The sequence below is a fragment of the Eleginops maclovinus genome, chromosome 5 (genome assembly GCF_036324505.1).
Source record: "Eleginops maclovinus isolate JMC-PN-2008 ecotype Puerto Natales chromosome 5, JC_Emac_rtc_rv5, whole genome shotgun sequence".
Lineage (NCBI taxonomy): Eukaryota > Metazoa > Chordata > Actinopteri > Perciformes > Eleginopidae > Eleginops > Eleginops maclovinus.
The window spans coordinates 14,869,743-14,891,176 of record NC_086353.1 but is presented as its reverse complement, the minus strand read 5'-3'; the positions used below and the strand labels follow the sequence as shown (position 1 = coordinate 14,891,176).

The 21,434-nt window shown below is 37.9% G+C and overlaps 1 protein-coding gene across 1 annotated transcript in view; it reads right to left on the bottom strand.

The window, feature by feature from the left end:
• ctnna2 (catenin (cadherin-associated protein), alpha 2) overlaps positions 1 to 21,434 on the bottom strand; it is a 256,736-nt gene that overhangs the window by 59,338 nt on the left and 175,964 nt on the right. The window contains exons 8-9 of the mRNA XM_063882786.1: positions 16,663 to 16,743; positions 7,459 to 7,611 (exon numbers count right to left, since the gene is read on the bottom strand). Coding sequence (XP_063738856.1) covers positions 7,459 to 7,611; positions 16,663 to 16,743 — 234 coding nt within the window. The remainder of the gene's footprint in view (positions 1 to 7,458; positions 7,612 to 16,662; positions 16,744 to 21,434) is intronic.

The following is a 21,434-nucleotide window of genomic DNA, read 5'->3' as shown; positions in this document are numbered from 1 at the left end:
TGTAAGAAACTTAGATGCGAGTCTATTAGACAGCTTTGATGGGCAGGAAAGTGCCGAGAGGCAAAAATAACAAGCACTAGAAAATAACACTCAGAAGTGCCGGGTAAAGTCTGTATGCCACCGCACAACAGGGAGATATAGGAGTACAAAAACTGTACAAAAGCACCGCCAGTACTAAGCTGATTCCATGTCAATATGCTCCCATCAAAGAATCGTACTCCCTTTGTTGTGGAAATGTAAGGATTTCTTCCATTTCTCTCCATGGTAAACAATGTAATTAAGTCTCATCTCTTCTAGTGTGACTGAACAATTCCTGAAAAAAATGAGCAGAGTGTCTCTCTCAAACACTGAGATTATGCCAGAATGAAGGGTGACTTCAGAAATGAAAAAATGTTACTCAAAACAGTAGTGAGCTCTACATAATTGCGACTTTATTCACAAGATATTTACCAACATTAAGAAGCAATTTGGTGTGTTAATAAGATTGTAACTGTTGTATCCTTATAGATTTAAAACCTATTTTTGGTCGATTGAATGTAACTTTAACATAATGGGTAATTATGTGTGGATCAGCGAGAAAACATAAACCCATTCCATTGTGCGTTGTGTAAAGTATAATGTATGTACTCCACACCATTTAATTTGGCGTAGAGTTGAAACTGGGGGATTGGATGCTTACAAAGGCAATGTGCATAGATTGCACTCACTCCTCACAGTCTTTGTTGCAATAATCTACAGAAACCAGAATCTGGTTGTATTGATAAAATGACTTAAAATCAACATGTTTATTTGTCTGACACCTTTTGGCTGGGAACTCACCTAAAAATAACTCCAAAAAGGGCAAACCTAAGGTGGAAAAGGTGGGGTGTGATGTATCTTTCTATACACCTCTGTGGCTACATCTTCCAAAGGCAGATTTCCTCTGAGGCTAATAACTTTGTATGAAAAGAGAGGATTAATGTCGGCCTAAAGCTTCGGGTCATCACAAATAGACCTGTTCCAATGGTGATCCATCCACTTCCCGGTTAACTGTCCAGTAAAGTGCTTAATGCAGTGGCCCCCAGAATAATATTTACTGCTGCAGTTTGTCTCATGTCGCTGAGCCCTGAAGGCCAATTCAGTATTGGTTACATTCAACTTCATATTGATTTTGCATAATCACTGGTGGTATGTCTTTCCCCTTGACTCTGCTCGTGTCCAAAGTAAGGTCAATGCTGTAAATTCAAAGTAAGAAAAGCTAATGAACTGATGAAGGTAAAGTGAACAACCTAGCGTTATGTAGCTATGCATTGAGCAGACACATCATACAGTATTCCTGCAAGAATAAAACAACTATTACAATAATAATGCATTTACAGCTCAGTTGATTGTGATTTTATTGCAGCAATTGGGACAACATATAAACATTTAATGACCAATTTAAAGAGAAAGCTTTGCATTGATGGAGCCCTATAAGAGATAAGGCAGATGATGTCCTTCATAACAGCACTGCTGTTAAAGAGAAATGCTTCAAGATGGAGTCAAGGTCAGTGGAAAGCCTCATTCTGACATTAGAATAGTGATGGAGCGTAACATCCTTTAAAGTTCCAAGAATTGCTGGCACGTGTACAATCTCGCTGCAGTGGCAATAAAAAAAAGAACCGTGGTAACTTTAGAAGATTGGATATTCATCTTGTGTTTGAATTAACAAAAGCATATATGTGTGATTTAATGGAGTGCTTGGCCTTGGAGGCAGATTTAAGAAAGTAACAACTGATGAATGGAGATGATACAAGTATATTCAATGGTGTTGAATAGGAAATAAACATATAACCAATGTCCAGAGACACCAATATAGTGAGAGCAAGTACTGACTGTAGATTAGTAAAGTATGGTTTTAAACCATTCATTTGTACTTGGATATACATTTGAATGACGACTATGTATAGTCTACAGTTTATCACTTTGGAAAATTGATCATTAATTAAATATCCTAATTCCAACCAGTCTTCAGCTGCAATGTAAGTAACTACACATACACTTTTAGGGAGGTGATGAAAAGAAGCATATAAGCACTGTCACTTATCTGTGTGACCATGTACTTGTGTTATGATGCTGTTGTTGGATGGGAAGTGAGGATTTTAAGCTGATATCCCTTATTTGATATACTTTTCATGCCTTGAGTTGATCATTTGAAATGAGATGTAGGAACCACTGGATATGAAGTCATGAATTGTGATGTGGACTGTCCTTGTTTTCTGTTGTCAGTGTTTATTCCATTGTTCTGTTGTATTGGACGATTCATTGGGATTTGGTTCAGCAATAATATTATATTTTCAACTCCAGTGGTAACTGAATATTACAACTAAATCCTTGCTATTGAATATCTCAATAATGGAAAAATGTTAATGGGTCAGGATATTATACATTAAACTAAACGTCTAATGCTCTACCTAGAATAAAACAGTACTAAATAATTTGAATATAAGATCATTTCTCATTTGTCCTCTAAAAAAGCCATAACATATATTGATTAATATAACCCAGAAGCAGTTGACTAGAGCTATTGATAGTTAATGTTGAACTTATACTCAGCCTAATGTTCTGATTGAATAAAATAGAGGCTATATAGAAGTTATGACTGTAAAAGGGAAGTTGAAACCCTAGCTTCTTCACTGAAGTAGCATGTCTCAGTTAATTTAAAATATGAAATATTGAACACACACAATTGTAGTCCAAGTAAAATGGAACATTTCACATTTTAACACAGCATTGACACCAACGACTACACAAACAGGGATCCTATTTGAGAGTATTAAATTAGTTTTACAGTTGTATCTTTAACACTATCTAAATGCCTTGATCACTGATGGTAATAATTAGGTACTTCTAATTAGCATTTGCCTTTGGAATAATTCCTTTAAGGTACATCATTGTAATCATCCGAGGATAATTACAATTCTACAGAGGGATACATTGCTCTCCTTTTCTGTGTGTGTGTGTGTGTGTGTGTGTGTGTGTGTGTGTGTGTGTGTGTGTGTGTGTGTGTGTGTGTGTGTGTGTGTGTGTGTGTGTGTGTGTGTGTGTGTGTGTGTGTGTGTGTGTGTATGTGTACTGTATACCCCACTTCTTACTCTTTTCCTCCACAAATTGAGACAACTGAAATGATCCAACCTCTGTACCTCTAACCCTAACCCCTCAGTTAAAAAATAATCTTCCTAAAAATACAGATTGTGTCATATCAACACAGTATTCGCTGCACTGTAAAGTGGGATGAAGAAAGAATAATGTGTACATTTACACAAGTATTAGTGTATGTGTGACAGGCTGTAAGTGTCTAAAGCGTAGGCTGTGTGTTCACTGTGCAACTCTTGTATAAATACAGAGCTAAACAAAAATGCATGACCGATAGTTATACAAAAATATAACCTCAAAATGATGTTGCAGATTCATTCCATTACATTTCACAATTCCATTACAGTCTTTAACCAAATTAAATACCCAGTATAATCATCAGAGGTTTTCTGTCGCTGGTCAAGATGGTGTAATGAGTATGATGTGATTAGGAGAGCCGTTGGGTGAACTTGGCTCGTCACTGAGGTGAGCGAAGGACAATGGTAGAGAAAACAGAGATACTGAACTCTGTGGAGCCAAAATGAAGAAAATCTAATGAAAACTAAGTAGACATGATGAGGGACACATTTTACACTTCTGATCATGTCCAAACTCCAGGCTAATAGCTTAAGACTGTTCCTCTCTGACACCAGGGAGATGATGTTAATTAGCCTTATATATTAAAAGATTGTGATGGTGGCTAGTACGGTGACTGTGTCTGTGCGAATAATGGTGATGACAGCAATGACAATGATATTGTCAAGTATAGTAGGATAGCCTTCAGTGTATTAGATATTCAGCTAGCAGAGACCATTAATGTGCTCACCCTGAGAAAAGGAAACACCAGTATTCTGCACTGCACCTCATTATAGCTTGTGCTCTACTCTTGCCAATGTATGGTCACCAGTGTTGGGAATGACGCCGTTTTTTTACAGTAACGGGGTAATCTAACTACTTACTGTTTCCGTCGTTACAATGCCGTTATCGTTAGTGAACGTTAAATGTGCTGCGTTACTATGAATTGAATTGACACACACACACACACACACGCACACACACACACACACACACACACGAGGAAGCAGCAGAAATGGTGAGACCGGAGCAATCCGATGAAAAGTTGGCATTTTCAAGGTGGAGATATAAGCACTACTTCAAATTATTGAGGTCAAAGGCAAAAACGTGCATGTAAAGTGTACATTATGTCCAGGAGGGAAGACTTTGTGGACATCCGTTGTAGCAACTATTTTTTTACAGTAACGCAAATAGTTACTTTCCGTGGTAACTAGTTACTTTTATTATAGAGTAATTCAGTTACTAACTCAGTTACTTTTTGGAACAAGTAGTGGGTAACTATAACTAATTACTTTGTTTAAGTAACATTCCCAACACTGATGGTCACATTCATATTCTTTAGATTATCCTGGAACAGTGAAAAGGAAACATAGTTTGGGTGTCAGGAGAAGGATGGACACTATGTCGTAGCAGAGGAACTATATGATGGCCCACCTTTTCTCTGTTAGTAGAAATAGCAAAATAGTGCTGCACATACCACGTGGTCCTCAACCTCTGTCAAATATTTTGCCATATTTGCATCCTTAACATGCAAACATGAGATTCAGGCATGAAATGCTCGTATGGTATGATACACTGGTAACAGTGAGATAATGAAAGCATTGAAGTTCATTGATGTCCACATTTATTACTCAATTTCATAATTTGTCCTTAAAAAACACAAAGTCTGTAGCTTTATGATCACAGCTGGAGACTTAATAGGACTTTGTTGACAAAGCACCTCATTATCTCATGAAACTGATATTTGTATTCATGTACTGCTCTGTCAGCTACAGTGTGATGAACCTATTTAACCTTGAGCTCCACCGTTCAAAAGAGCAGGGACTGAGACATGTCTCTTCCGATAAGTCTTCATTGACTCATCATTTGTGGGCTCCCCCTTTGACCATGGACCTCGTTGTATTTGATACTGTACATGTTTCACAAAACAACAAACCCCAGCTTAGAGAATAACAAACCATTGACCTTAGCCCCTACCATGGCACTGATGTTTAACTACCATTTTACCAGCACAGCAAACTTTGAACCACCATGCAAGAGTTTAACCAGAGATGGAGAGGCAAAAGTACGTCCTGTTAACATGAGTATACTTCTGACTAAAATCAGATGGAGGGAGATGTTGTTATTGCCACTCGTATCCCTTTAAAGCAGGCTTTCAATGCTGGTGTGCTGTGTATGACTGATTATGAAAATATTTTCCGAACACATTTCAATTTTGTTGTCACACATTTAATGCTACAAATAGTCCCCCCTGTGATGAACACAGTTAAGACAATGCACCCAGTAAACTCACGGAAAAATGCAAATTAGCGAATGGCATGATAATGCACCACAATACATCCGGTGAGCACTGGTTGTGTTTATCCAATTTCCCCACGATGCTGGATACTATTTAACACCCATACAAGTTGCCTTATTTTTAGATATACAAGATAGTTCACAATACAATTGCACATAAATAGCTGTGCAGAGTTTCATGTCTGCTAACACACAAGCTATGAGCCATTGCACAGTGAATGAGCTAGTTGCGGCTTAGACTGGGGCTGCATCTCCTTAGCATGCAATAAATACCTTTGAACCTCACTGTTGCACATGCTTTACATAACGAACCAACAAAGTCACAGGGCAAAAGCAATGAAGCCCTCACTCATTGTTCTCTTTATCAGAATAATAGAATGTATCTGCCTAAGATGTCCTTGGGCTAAATAAAGTTTTACCATTGTTGGATCCAAACGTGATTCGAGGGGTAGCAGCAGTCAGATCCTCCCTCATCAGCTAACAGCTGGAGCAGACCAAAAGGTCACTCAATCTGTAGCTGATGGTAAAGGATGCAGCAGTGCTGTTTTAAATGACAGTATGTTAAGGGAGGCTCACATCAAGGGTTCTAAAGGCTCCTTTGAAAGGGCCAAGATAACAAAAAGCAACACCAACTGAAGGGCAGAGGCATTTATTAGAGGACCTTTCCTTATACCCCACTGCAGAGGGGGTGACTGCAAAACAAACTACCTAAACTCCTTATAGTACATTAATTAACCTTGACATGTGTCAAATCCTTTAACCCGAAAGGTCTTCAAAGCTGAGCAGAGCATCACAACAATTTTTCCTCCATATCATCTTTTTACTGTATTTTCTGTAAAGATGGCCTTCTGCCTTTCAATCATGGATTGTCTGCACAGCCTTTTTCAAAGACAACTATCTCTTCTATTGAAACAAAGAGTAGGGCTCAATAGTATTTTGTCAATCATGTTAGACAAAGGGTAGATGGATACTAGTTACCTTCCTGACACTCAATATTTGAACAGTTCCTGCCCAAGTGAAGCAAAGAACCACATAAGCCCTCTTCAGGTGCCCATAACACATGACAACTGGAAGGGCAAACGTTCACGTCCCCTTCTTCTGCCAGGATGAAGTACAGTAAATGATTACTTGATGTGAACGGATGTGAAATACCAAAACAATTAAGAGGTTTTGATCTGCAAGGCCATCTTTGCCAATCATACCCTCAAGGTTTCTCTATCATTTTGTGAACAGAGGGAACACAATAGGACTTTCACTGGAATCATTTCCAGAGCCAAAAACAGACACTCCACAAAAAGCATCAACATCATTCATAGTGGCTGAGCTGTGCAAGCTGAGCTACAAACGAGCATGTTACTTTGAAACAAATATTCAAGTCGATGATGGTAAAAGCTTTTAGTTGTGGTTTGCAGTGTGATTTCAACCACACATATCTGCACAAGCAGTTATGAAGATGAACACGTTTTGATATGATTTGTATCTAATTTCTCCTAAGTTACCACCATTCAATTCATTTCATATTTCCTCCACTTGTGCAAGCAAGGTCATTGAATAATTAATGAAGAAAATGTATGTGCACTGTTGAAAAGGTGTATGAATGTTGATAGTGTATGTGGGAACATAATTACATATCTGATTTACAGTGCATTACATCACTTATTTTTACTTTGTTTTTTCTTTCCAGTAAACGTGTTCTATTGAAGGTATCAAATAATGACACATAATATTTTTGCCAATATTACTATGTGTAATATGAACATGTAAGCCTTCAACAGTACACAGCTTGATCTTTCTCCTATTTTAATGAGCAGAGTTGTATTGCTCAGTAGGAACCATGGCCTGTGTGGGCTGGTTGAAATCTATAGGCACCATTATTGTGAAATAATCGGCATTGCTTATATGTTCGCACCTTACTCTTTAAGTTCTGAGCGGCCCAGTAGGAATAGAGATGTGGGTATATGCATGTGCCCCAATGTATAATTTATGACTGACCTCCACCAGCTTGTTAGCATGTTCACGGAACACCTGGGCGTACTCTTTGACCTCCTTCTCGTTTCCACTCTTGGCCGCTTCAATGAGCACCAGCAGAGGGACGTTGGTCTCCAGGAAAGAGTCTGAGATGTGGTCCATCACTGCCTTTCGCAACTAGAATACAGAAGAGAGAGGGGGAAGAGGTCATATCATTAATATTATTGCAGATGACTTCACTGTATTATATTTGGCAATGATTGCATATCACTTAGCATTGGGATTAATATGATGCAGTAACACAATGGGGTGAAAGGACAGAGAGAGAGATAAAGAAAGAGGAAGAGCAAAAAAGAGCAGGCCAGCTCTCAATGGGCAGTAGTGTATATTGCTTGTAAGGTGTCATTTCTCCCATAGGGCCTTTTACTAGGGCACCCTTTGAGACTTATATCTTTGTTTATGGAATCATGTTTGAACCAAACTGGAAGGGGACTGGCTGTTTTATAAGACAGTAAAAATACCATGTTTCTCAATGGGATATCTGAAGAGCAGCCAGAGGGAACAGTATATAAACTACACCAGACACGTCCTTTATCTTACACAAAGAGGGAGTTAGTCACATAAGACAAGTAAGACAGACAACTATACACTACAAAAGGTGGATTCAAACACATCTAGCACCACCATTTAATTGTTATGAGGAAATTAACAGTTCTAAAAGCAACCATTATTGAATTAGTTTTGATTCACCACTAAAGGTTCAGTTGTATGAGGGTTTGAAAAGACTACGCATTATTTATAATTATTAACACAGCTCATTTGAGTTTATTAGGCTGTTTTGATACATAATTGTCAGCGCACTGTTATTGTAACAGTAAAATAAGACTTGATCAGACCTAGTTTATTTCAATTTAACATCCTCATAATAAAAAAAGCAATATTCAGTAGCACAATTAGGATTTATACACAAAAAAACATAGTAAAATAGTATGCTTAACACATAAAAATGTCTCAATGCTCTGTTCTTCACACATTCAAATGAAGTCATTAAAGTCAACATGTGTGACATATTTGTTTGACTTTTAAAGACATCCTCTATGATTAGAGGTAAAGCAATCACTGTGACAACATTATCTGAATTAAAAATGTTTGAGCAGCAAGAGAGACGTTAATGGAGGCTAATAGCTGTGACTGAGGAGAGAAAATTCATTAAACAAACAAAAAAATATAGTTAAGTCCATCAATCGCACTTAAATAACCTGCAGCAATTACAAACTTAATTGCAAGTCCACCGAAAGGAAGAGAACAATAGTGAATTATGCCTAACTGCGGGCAGATAATCCATCACTATTGCCTCTGGAAAGAGAAAATAGTTGGCCCGTCTTGTGGACATGACAACTATGTGAATGCTGTAAACAACGTGAAGCCCACTCTCTCTGTAAGCACTACTTTATCCAGAACTCTATAATCTTGGATCACTGATTTGATGATATGTGTATTGAGTTTTAGTGAATGACAAACATGAGAGTTTCTCAAAGACTGATAAACATTTTTCAATTGTGAATACCTTACCCACAACCTATCATTGTGTCATGAATTAATACTTAGTCTAACCGGGTTTAGGAGAGTAACACATTTTTAGAATATGCTATTATACAAAAACTCCATTTGTTTCTTTCACACTAACAGGAAACCAGAGAATAATGGGACACAGAACACGTTTGGGTCACGTTATTTCCATCAAATGATCAACAAGACTATGGTATGTGTGAACATCTGAATAATAATAGAGCAGAAAGTGTCAGAATAGAGTGAAACACTGATCATTAGAGTATGAAATCATAACATAATATTCTAATTCAAAGGAGCTTTATTGGCATGACCATATGAAAATTAAGATTTACATATTTCTTTAACTGAGGCCTTGTTAAAAGAGACATATTAGTGTAACACTTTTGTTGGACATCTTTGTAGAAATACTTGTTTTTGTTGTTGCTGAAGATCAACCACTAGTTGGATGCACGTAAAGTACGAGCGCATATTCATAGGATAAGTGTAAGGGTGCGCTATGCCTCAGGACACTCATAAGTGCCCAACAGTGAAACTGATTCTGACGGTTGGTTTGAGTGGAGAAATGATGCAGACGAGTGATTTCCCAAGAAAGAGCCTCTCCTGCACCATCAGCATTGTAATGCCCACACACCTCTCCCACAGAAATCCATCTTCAATCTTTCAGATCTCACATCCCTCTTTGCCCCACCCCCACCATCTCTCCTATAACACTCCCTCTGTATTTCACTAACACTTAAAGGAAATAGACTTGGAATTCCGATAGATAGCACAGGCTCTGCTCATTATAAGAGAGTAGAGCAACCATTTGTTCCCCCCCAGCCGTGCTTTGACATATTCATTGCAGCTCTGAATGCATCAGGTTTTAGTTTTACATATTAAGATTGGAGAATGTTTGTGTTTTGAAATTGTGTCCTCCTGGGTTTCATTTGGTGTCATACATATTATTTTTACAGAAATGCTATTTGAAGGACAAAGGATGATGAGACATGTTATAGCCAGGACTGCTGTGATATATACACAGACAAACCGTGCTGTATATGGCCGTATAAGTACTTGGACACATTTAAGCTGCTTTCATGATTTGGGCAACAGCTCCTTACTTGAATTAGGATAGCACTTTATGTGATAATAATGCAATGCCACGCCAATGCCACAATGCCTAGATTGAGGGCCATAAAATGGTGTTGACCAAAATCGAAATTTGATGTTTCATGCATGAAGAAATGGTTTTCTGAATTTGGGGTTTGACTCTTGCCTGGACAAAGCCCTGACCCCAACCCAATCCAACACCTAAAATGAATTGGATGACCAATCCAAAAAAATAATGCATTTCCAACATTAATGCTGAAACCTTGCAAAGGCTCTCAAGAAAGATAACGTTAAAGGCATCCTATTACTGTCATGAGATCTGCAATGCGATGTCTAAACATTCAAACCTGGGTGTAACGGATACTTTTGGTGGATCATTTCATTGAGAGTTTCACTGATTTGGCATACAATGAAGATCACTAGTTACATAATCAAAGCCAATTATAAGCCAATATGTATGGTTCAATTAACCAAATATATCTGTGATGTAATTAATAAATTAAACAATGAACTGGTATGATGTTAAGTTAAATAATGGAAATTAGTTTAATAATTCCTGCACTCCTCCCTCTATCATGCCTTATTCTTATCTAAATCCAGCCAAAGAGGGGACAGAGCTAAGATTACCAGCAGCAAATCCCACCTGAAACTGAAGTGGCTAACAAGATGATGCATATGCATAACAAAGATCTACAGACAAATATCTGTTTTGCGCAATGATAAGTGGGAGGGCTTCAAAGATGAGATTAGCATTAATTTGGCATATTTGCTTATTAATTGGGAAAATGTTTGCATTTTGTGGGATTAAACACCTGCTCAGTCACAGACACAGATGCATGAGGGAGACTTATGATCAGTCTATGACTCAAAAACAAATACATTCATGCTGGATTTTGGTCTCTTTCACTTGTGATTCATAACACATAGTTGTTGGTACCTTGGGGTCAGCACAGGAAAGTTTCTTATTAAAATGTCAAGAGCAATCACAGCATAAACGGCTGGAGTCACGGCTGAAGGGAAACAGCCTGAGCAAATCAAAATTTAAGTAATAGCTCTCATATATGATATATATCGGGGAGCATGGTAAGATGATAAGTGAGAGGACAGTGGAGAAATGAAAGGGGTGAAGAGGGACTGACTTATCATCAGCAGTCTAAGGACAAATGGATTAGATACAGCAACTCTGAGCCTTTATTGAATGTGTCCTGCAAAATAAAACACCAGCCGGGGGAATCGAGTTTTGAAAACAGGGAGGGGTTGCGCATGTTATGGCTATGCATTTAAGATTTTATAGAGAATTGGAGCTGGAAGACACTGTTCAGGACATGCTGACTTTTCACCTGCATTCACCGCAGTTATCTGAATAATGATAGGGGTCTCATAATCTAATTGAATTATTTAATTGAGTGTGCTGTTACCAAAGTCAGTGTTTGTTGTGGCAGGCAGAACCCTGGCAGCCATGCCTACTTTAGGGACCAAAGCCAGGGAATATTGGACTGTTTAACACCAATAGAGCGAGCGGAGCATTTACTGGGTAGTGATTTATCAGTGAGACACCGTTCTTAACCTTCAGGGCTGCTCCACTCTTACTCTTCGACAAATTCTTAGAAAAGTGTTTTCCTACCTTTGTAATGCTTAGGAACTCACCCCAAGTCAAAAACATATTCACACATTTTCTTTCTGTGGATATCTTGCATATGTAAATCCAATATTCACTCTACGTGAGAGGAAGGTTTTAATTATACATTTAAATTAGTTTAGTTATAACCACGTTCTGGCTCAAAACTGGCTGTGTAATTGTTATCAACTAAGATAACAGGGAATGTACAATAATATACAGTAGCTAACAAAGCTTTAATGCAAACACACTTGTTGCAGGAAAGTATCTAGGGGGTTCAAAGATAATGTTGAATTGTTAATCTCAACAATGAGTTACATCTGATAAGTTTTGCACCAGATGTTCCTTCTTAACATGATAACCTTCACCAATTAAAAACAGCTGTACTAATCAACAAACTAATGGCAGAAATGGAAATTATTTCAAAATCCCTGAGCAGAGACAGAGGCAAGGAGAGAAAGAGAGACACAATGTGTGAGGCAGTCTTTGCTTTAGGGAATCCTAGAATCCGATCATCAGTCAAAATATGGCCCAGAGAGATGATTTGACAGATGCATTCATTACAGGCAGGATGACAGGGGGTACAACACATGGCTCATTTCCAACAATTTTGTTTAATCAGTTATTAAGAGAATACTAATACAAAGGGAAGACAAAATGTAAGTCTTAAAATCATGCTCTGTTTATGTATTTATTTTTCTTGACTATTATGTTTTTTTTTATAGTACAAGCACTTCATCTCTGTTAGACTTGCACTGTTGATTACATGTCATGGTTTAAACAAATATATATTCATGTGTCTAAAGGTACAAAAATAGCCATGATAAAATAAAATATGGCAAGATAGCAACATTAACATGCAAGTTGGTTGTAGTGCTTGTTCTTTTTTAGCTCTTCCTCAGGTCTGATGGCAGATATGGATGCTGTGTAACATATGTTTTGTAACTAAAGGCATTAGTACTTGTTGATTAGTAGACAATTTATGCCTATTATCTGTTAGGGCCTTCGTAATCATTGGGATTGTTTTTGATTGTTTTTGTAGCGCCAGATTCTTCCTTCATTTGTTTTCAATGAAGAATGTGGCAGCCTTTTTTCTCAGAGTGCTTAGAGTGGAAAACATATTTCAACCTTTCAGAAAAGTGTTGGTGACGTCACTTCAGAAATTGGAGAAATAGCTTAAAAAGATAATGCAGTGGCATAAATAGGTAACAAACATGTTAATAAATTGTATTGGCTTGTTGACAAACACTACTTTATTAAGCCAAATCAAGTGAAATGATACATTTGAAGAGTAGATAATGCTTGAAACATACTTAGTCAAGGGACAAGGCACATTCTATTTTGATCACTTTTATTTTCAAAATAAAGTCGGAAAATGAGACTTCCTAAAACATGCTTTGGTTATCTCAGGTTCAACATGAGATCATTTATTGCTAAGACAAACATTGCAGGTGTTTTGTCTTGAATTATTACGAAGGCTGAACTGAAATCAAAAGGAAAAAAGGCCATTATTCTAAACAACCTTGAGCAAGATTTGATCATTTCAAACCTCCATTGATAGTCTAATTACTGAGCTACAGGACCTCTCATTAGCTTGCATTGCCATGTTTTCAATATCTGGCATTTGAAGTTTGTTTTTTGTTTTTTATCAGAAAAAAGGTTAAAGTGTTGTTTTTTTGCCGTGTTGTGTTTTCTTTAATGAAACCAATTTGAAACAATTGCATTATAATACAATACATAATAAGCATTATATTACTAGTTTAATTGACATTTGGGATTTCGTCTGTGATACTGTAGGATTTAATCGGCTCAACCCCTCATCTCTAGGCATTCTGATCAATATTATCATGTCAATTGTGTGGATTTAAAGGGGAGGACTCTGCGTCTTCAATGCCTGCAATAGTCAGCACAAAACAGTATCAACCTACTGTATGCTAATCCCCCAAGTTTATGGCCGTGCTTTCCCTTTTAACCAGTTGAAAGATGATCCAACTCCAAACAAGATTGAGATCAAAATTGAGAAAGTCCCAGATTACACACATTTCTTTTAAACAAGTAATGCCATTTGTTTTCTACAGTTATTGATAACACATTAAGGTTAAGCAGGTTAGGAAATATTTTGTTGCAGTTAATAAAAAAGGCAAATAATCTGTGATTGCACGAGATTGCTGCATGAAAGCCAAAGTAGTAAATTGGGTGTGTGTTAACAAGACTGCAGTATACATACAGCCTGAAGACCAGCGGTGACACAGACATGTTTCAAGTGTTAATATATTTTAAAATACTTTTCCACATATGTTAATGCCAATTTATTTACATTATTTATTCTATAAACACCTGACTTATTAAGTCAACATATTATTAATTCATATTTATTTGACATGTGTCTTATCTGGAAATGTCTTTATCTCATGTTTTGTTACTTATTAAGCCAACATGTAGAACACATTCACTAGTATGTTAATCACAACTGCTGCTATCAATATGGCCTGAATCCTGGATAAGAGGGTCGGCATGAAAGAAGCCTCAGTGCTGCCAGCAGCAGATGTAGCCTGCAGCAGGAAAGCAGAGAGTCACCTGCTGCTTACAGGCTTCTAGAAGTGAAGTTTTCAGGTAAAGACAGCCAGATTGTTGTCTGTTGTCAGGTGATACAAAGGTGATTTTTGAACCAGTAAGAACATACCAGCCAACAAAAAAGATGCCCAGCTGAGGGATAGGTCAAGCTTTCAAAGAGACTGGTAAGTGAACTTATTATGTTTTACTTTTTTGTTAGTGTGTGTGTGTGTGTGTGTGTGTGTGTGTGTGTGTGTGTGTGTGTGTGTGTGTGTGTGTGTGTGTGTGTGTGTGTGTGTGTGTGTGTGTGTGTGTGTGTGTGTGTGTGTTTGCATATATGACAGCAAAAAACATGAAGTTGAAAAATACATGCTATTATGTAAATAAAAATATACATAACTGGAGGAGCAAGGCTTTGAATTTGCACTACAGTGATAATTCAAGGTCTCTCTTCAGGAAATACAGGTGATGGATATATATTGTGAAATAAAAACTAACTGTGTATTTATTTTCATTGCAACAGGGATAACAACAAGTTGCCAGCTTGTAAATGTTGAGTCATGAAGGATCGTTCAACATCTGCTTGCCACTCTTCAGTTATCTTGTTTTGACGGAAAATCTACTTTTAATATCATGCTGCTAATCAAACGTTCTCTTAACATTAGTATGATGCAACATGGTGCATGGGTTGCTGCTCTTAATCATCTCCATCAGACTGGGTAGTGTTGTTAACATTTACATGTATTTAGAAAACTAAATGGAGGGTGGGAAGGACATGCTTGACATCTATCTGAATTTACCCTGGATAACAGACAGCTTAGATTTGTCTTGTATGTATGTACACACAACATCATGAAAGAAAAAAGCAATGCCACATTTCTCTAGCGGCATTGTCACAAGGCTTGTTGTCTTACCTGCTCCTATTTCGGAAATGTTGGCTGTCACTTGTCTGCTCTAATATTTGATCCATCCCTTTCACAATGGTGACGTTAGGGAATTAAATGCTCAAACGCACAATAGTGCTCCTCCCCTCAGGAGGGTCTTGTGCCTCTACACGGCACAACTGACTTGTTAAACTCATAATTACAGCATCACAGCTCTATGTAATGTCTGCTTGTGTGTTGTGAGTTTTCCCTCCCATCTAAACCTGAAGCTCAAACAGACCGCCCATTCTGTCAAGCCAAACCCTGAGTCAATAGAACATCCTGTCAGTGTGAGTACCACCTGCCAGCCTGTCAGGCCGCCATACAAAATGCCCAACGGGAGGGTGAGTTAAAGCCTCCCATCAGAAATGATCTGGGTCTTAAAAGGGCAGAAAGGACACAACCACAGCTACTTTGTGCAGGTAGTTGCTATTGTCAATGTTGCCAAAGTGCCTTTCCTGCAACAACAAAAATGATTGTGCACGGCATGACAGGGAAGGGTTTGTTGGGAATAGTCTACAATGGTTTTTGAATGTGTTTGCAGTTTCTGGGGCAAGATTCCTGCTTGAATGTTTTTCCATCTTCCTTAAAATATGTGGTACAAGTCCTGAGAAATGTGTCAGAAGGTATATCAGAATCATGCTGAAATATAATATAATCAGACACTGCTTGTCCTCTTTTCAAACATGGTGTCAAAAACAATTTCAAAAACACGATCAATGGTTTCCTTAAAAAAATAGGAGAAATAAATCTATAATTCTTATAATAATAATTCTATAGTTCTGATGCTGCATATCACAGCATGAATCCTCTACTTATCCATCAGTACTTGGCGTTGCTTGGAAGGTAATTCCCTTTCACAAGTATATAAAGTATATATGCAGATGTGTTATTCATTGTGATAAATGTTGTATTGATATGTCTACGTGCAATGCTTCTGAAAAATGTGAACAGTTATCTGATTGGTTGAAGCGAGCCTGGGATTGAGTATTTTCCCTTCCCTTTTCCAAACAGTTTCAAATGACAGCTTCTGTGTAACGAGCCATCTGGCACATCAGGTTAGTAATAGCCCATTAGAGCATAGAGATAATCTGTTGCTGAAAATAGTCCCCAACACATACAGTACTTACCCCTGTTTGAGAAACATTTCCTAAAACTACAGTGACCAGCTGTTATAGGACATTATTTAGCCTTTAGAAAATGCATGTTCATATTGCTGACCTGTTATAATGTTTGAGTCATCAGTAGGAAAGAATGTAGCTGGGACCACAGGCAGTGTCAGAATTGTATGAGAGATGGGACAAAACTCTGTGGTTCTGAGTCCTAAAGCTGTTTTACATCAAACAAATAAACTAATAATACATATATGGGAGAATACTGTCAGCTCCACATTTTAAAATAGATTATATTTCAGAAATGGTAGATACAAGCGTTTGAAGGGAGATGGAGTTGCTGCAAGAAGCTTTCACTTACCTGTCTGCGCAGGTCCCTGGTCTTCTTGGTCATCTTATCAATGGCTGAGTTCAATGGGTCCCCTTTCTCTTTCCTGCCAGTCTGTGAAAAGAAACAAAAATACAATGTTAACGCAGTTATAGAATGTCATCACCATCTTATCTGTTTGACTGACGCTTAGAGGAATATTCAGTGTAGATTATCTACTTAAACAATAGTAGTATATAATATATAATAATCTGTGTTTAGTGAGTTTAATTTAATTGATAGGCAGGCTATATTGACACTAATGCCATACTGTCATTAGACAAGGTTTACCAAGCACACAAGCTCTACAGCCAATACATTGAAGAACAATCATTTTGTAGATTTTTGGAAATGATTTGTTAAATCTCAAAGGAGCAATGACAATTCAAGTTGTCCATAGAGTAAAACATGTCAGACTTTAAAATATCCTGCAGGCAAAACAAGATCTTGCGAGATAACCTTGGTTACAATTACAAGTGCTGGATATTTAAAGAGAGAAGGGGAAAACTTGCCTAAACAGCTTGATACGTTACCTCTCTACTAGCCTATAAAGCAAGTATCAATTTAGTTGTCGCCAAATGACCTCCTATGTTCAGCACTTACTGTCATGGCAAGTTCCTACTGGTAGCTTTAGGAGGGTGCTTCAGCTGACACATGCAGACACACCGATCCCTTTTTCTGACCTAACAGAGGTTCCACTGGTAGAGAAGCACAGGACTTATTCCAGATTCCAACTCACCAGTTAACACACCTATCAACCAACCGTCACTAAGGCAGATACAAGGCAGCATTTCATACAGAAATATAACCAAGTGTGTTCCTTTAAACACCAGGAAAAGCAAACCATAGAGAACAGTGGAGCGATTTATACTACTCCAGTTATCAGACTCCCCCTTTAACTATCTAACTTCAGATGGCAGCTTGGCCCGAAGGTTAAAAAGCTGCTGTCAGTGTCTTGGAGTGAACAGTTTCTGCTTCAGGACACATATAAATGATCGGGTACTTTGATCCCTTTAAAGAAAGTCATACAGGTGTCCCTGGAATTGAAAAGTGTTACAATCTTAATGATACTGTACTCAATGTGACTACATATCGATACAGTTTGAGTATTTATATCAATGAAAAGTGTTGTCACTTATTAAAACAGATATTTGCATATCACTGTCTTTAATGGATGAATGCACCAATCAGTGTGCTGGGTTTATAGTTGGAATCTAAAACGTATTGATAACTACCATATACTGTATATGTAACTGGGAAAAAGTTTAGAATTGTTTTTTGGGGGATTAGACCCTTTCATATATTTAAATTAGAAACAAGTCAAGGACTCAAGTTAATTGGCAACCAAAACAACAACAATGCTATAGGAACTGAAAAGAAGAGTGGGATTTAGGACTACAGCTACAGGCTGGGCTCCATCGTGGAAGTGAGGAATATGTGACATTTACTTCTATGCTGCCAACTGTCCCACAGGTCCTTTCAATGCTGCATGAAGTAAAATATCACCTCAGTTCAAACTAAAGGTCTAGAAACAATCATTCATGTTAATTACCCTGTCCTTTAATGCTGGCAACCCACCAACGAATATATGTGGCTCACCTCTCTCTCGCTGTATATAGAATTTTTTTTTTCAGGTTGGAGCGATTTATTTTGTATTCAAATCAAGTAACCATGAAAAGACAAGCAATCAAATCAGCTAATTTAAAATCTGCAACGCAGCTGTGGACTCTTTCATTTTTATATTTTTTCAGCAAAGGAGAAAAGGTTTGCAGGATGATCAACCGATTGTAAGACACATTGGTCTACTGTGAAAGCCAGAGCACAAATTAGTTATGTCGTTACCAGGCAACCACCAGACAGTTCGGCAGGGCACAGCATGAAGGCGACGACCACAATGCTCAACAGGCTTTTGCAGAAAAAACACATACCTGGTGACATGTATTCCCATTGATCCCTGACTGTTGAATCGTAAAATAAGGATTTATCTTAGACACAATAACCACAGAACAACAGGGCTTTAAGTAGAGGGGCAATTTGGTCGTTATCCTGATTACTAAGACCCAACATGTGGTTGCTTATTTCTGTGTTGCTGCACTGTTGTTTTCTCCCTGGAACAGGGCAGCTAATACACATGTGTCGCAAAGAACTAAATACGACCCAATCAAACACCCACTTCATAGTTAACCCACCCTGAAGTCAACAATGATTTGTCTCTTTCAATGCCTACGTCATTATTAAATTGTAAAATGACAGTTTCTACATTATTTCCAAACAGAAAGTAAATCAGAGGGAGGGCTGCTGCTGTAGACTCAGCCTCACAACACGGTGACATTAACTTCCTGAGCTTTTTTTGACATTTTATTTGGCACAGGAAGAGATGTTGTCTGTTTCGGTGCAACTGTCAGTAAGCAGTCAATAATATTGGAAGTTAGTAACTATTCCAAACCCACTGTCTGAGAGAAATGCCAATTTGAGGACAAACAATCTCTTACTTTTGGATTTGTCACGCTCCAAGCTCAACATGCGTGGGTATTTGCTAAAGGGAATTCACATCTGTGTAAGGTCACTGCTGTGACAGGGCTGCTGAATGAAAAGAAGCTCTAGCCATAAAAAACGATATGATTCCTTTTACTGGCTAATGTACTGCTGGTTTGCCCTTGGCCGAGGCTCATATAGTGCGAGTTTTCTTTCATATGGACGATAAACATTTGAAATGAGTCATTTGTCTCCCAGCTCATATATAGTTATTCACCCTCTCTTTTAATAGCAATCACAAAATGCAGTTATTTTTTTTTATGGAGTAATGCACCAAACTGAACGGAAGAAGAACGTTTGAGACACAGTCAGGGAAACCCATCTGACCCTAACCCGCCTACGGTACTGCGGTCGTTTACATGTCATATTATGAACCATACATCAAATTACTTTTAATCATTTTTGATAGACAAAGGGGGAGAAGAGGAAATCAGGAGAGCATTCAGTTTCCTTACAAAGCGTGTCATACAAGCAGTCTCACTTTGATGTGCATGCACAGACATGCTCTTCTATTCCAAAGCAGAGGACATGACAACATTAGTCATTGTGCTGCCTTAAGAGCCTAATGTGTCATTAAGTCACCAGAGGGACGCAAAGGATTAAAGATGCTCACCGCCAAAAATAAAAAGGAGCTTAGCTTCACCCTTCCAGAGGACACTTCAAACTTATCCAAGATTTTATGTATAACCGACAACTTTAATTAAACTGAAAGAAAGAGAAAAGGTTCAGGCTGTACAACTTTGGGCTGCTTATTTTTATTTCATTATTTCCTTTTCTTGAAACAGAAATCCCAGTTGTTTTGTTTCTCAAAACTCTTAACTCTTTAATCTGATTTAAGGAGTTTGAACATCACAATGTTGGCACTTCAAAAGGAAACATCATCGGTTTTTTACAGATCATACTGTCAACAGAGCATTGGCTCTTCTTGAGTTTATTTTGTTCTATCTCCTCCAGCTCATTGTGCAATCGTGTATCTTTAGGATGAAGGCAGCATGCTTTTGACAGTAATAGTGAGTCAAAAAGGCTTCCATTACTAAAAATACTCTCTCCCTATACTGTAATTACTTTATTGCTTTGATATGTCAGAACTCCTTCAGCACGCAAAGTAAAATGTATTACTCATATTGGGTTTCATACAGAACATTAAACACCCAATTAAAAACACTATGCATGAATTCCCTTATCACAAATATTAAGAGAGTCCACAGTAATGAATCATAGGTTAGTCAATGCGTCAGGCTCATTTGAGCCGGGGTTGGCCAAACGATGGTCTTTGATATGTGCGTGCGTGTGCGGGTGTGTGTGAGAAACAAAGCGAGAGAGACAAAACTGATTCACATAACAGTTTTTTCACTGTGTTTATCTGGAAAACGATTTAACTTCCCTCTTCTCACATCCAGGTGTGCCCTGTATGTGCAAGCAATTTCGCTCTCAAATTCACCGCCATTAAAAGCTTGACAACACAGTAGGCAGTTGATTCAATTGTCTTCCATACAGAAACATTGATTGTTTAGTTTTTTGACTGCCAGATAATGGAATGTGCATGTTTGTTTTTATCTGGTAAACACAAGTCCCCGTGGTGCTTTGCAGACAATGTTCCCAACTGTCCCCATCCATTATTTTCTACCCCCCGGTGTGCTCTCATTCATTTTCAGTTGGAGAGAACAAGATAGAAGAGGGTGCCTGAAAATAAGCATCTACTGTGTGGGGTAATGGAGGCAGTAGCACTTATTCTTCCTCACTCCGGAGACGGCTGGTGGACGGTGCATGCTGATGGTGCTGCTGAGGGCCATAAGTGTGTTCACTCTCTCAGGCCTCACCAAAGTAAGTTGTGTAATTCTTCAGTGGCGCAGTGCAGAGGAATCTGTTTCAATTTATTTCTGATCCGATAAACATTTAATCATAACAATAGTGCTTCTACAAGCAGAATAATGCACAGGCAAATGCATGTAACTGCAGGTTTACTGCATGTATTTTTAATGACTACAAAAACAGAGGTTTAAAATATCTATTTATAGACTTCTTTATATTTTAAGCACTTGGAAACAATATAATGTATATTAACTTGTGCCTTATTGATTTATTAGTTGTCTATGTTTATTGCTATTGTGAGCAACATATGAATAAAGTCCAAAGCTCTTATTTCTGACAACATAAGAACATAAAGGAAAATGTGAGATGAGGGGAAAACTGCAGTACATGAATACATATACAGGCAATCGATGTCTTTC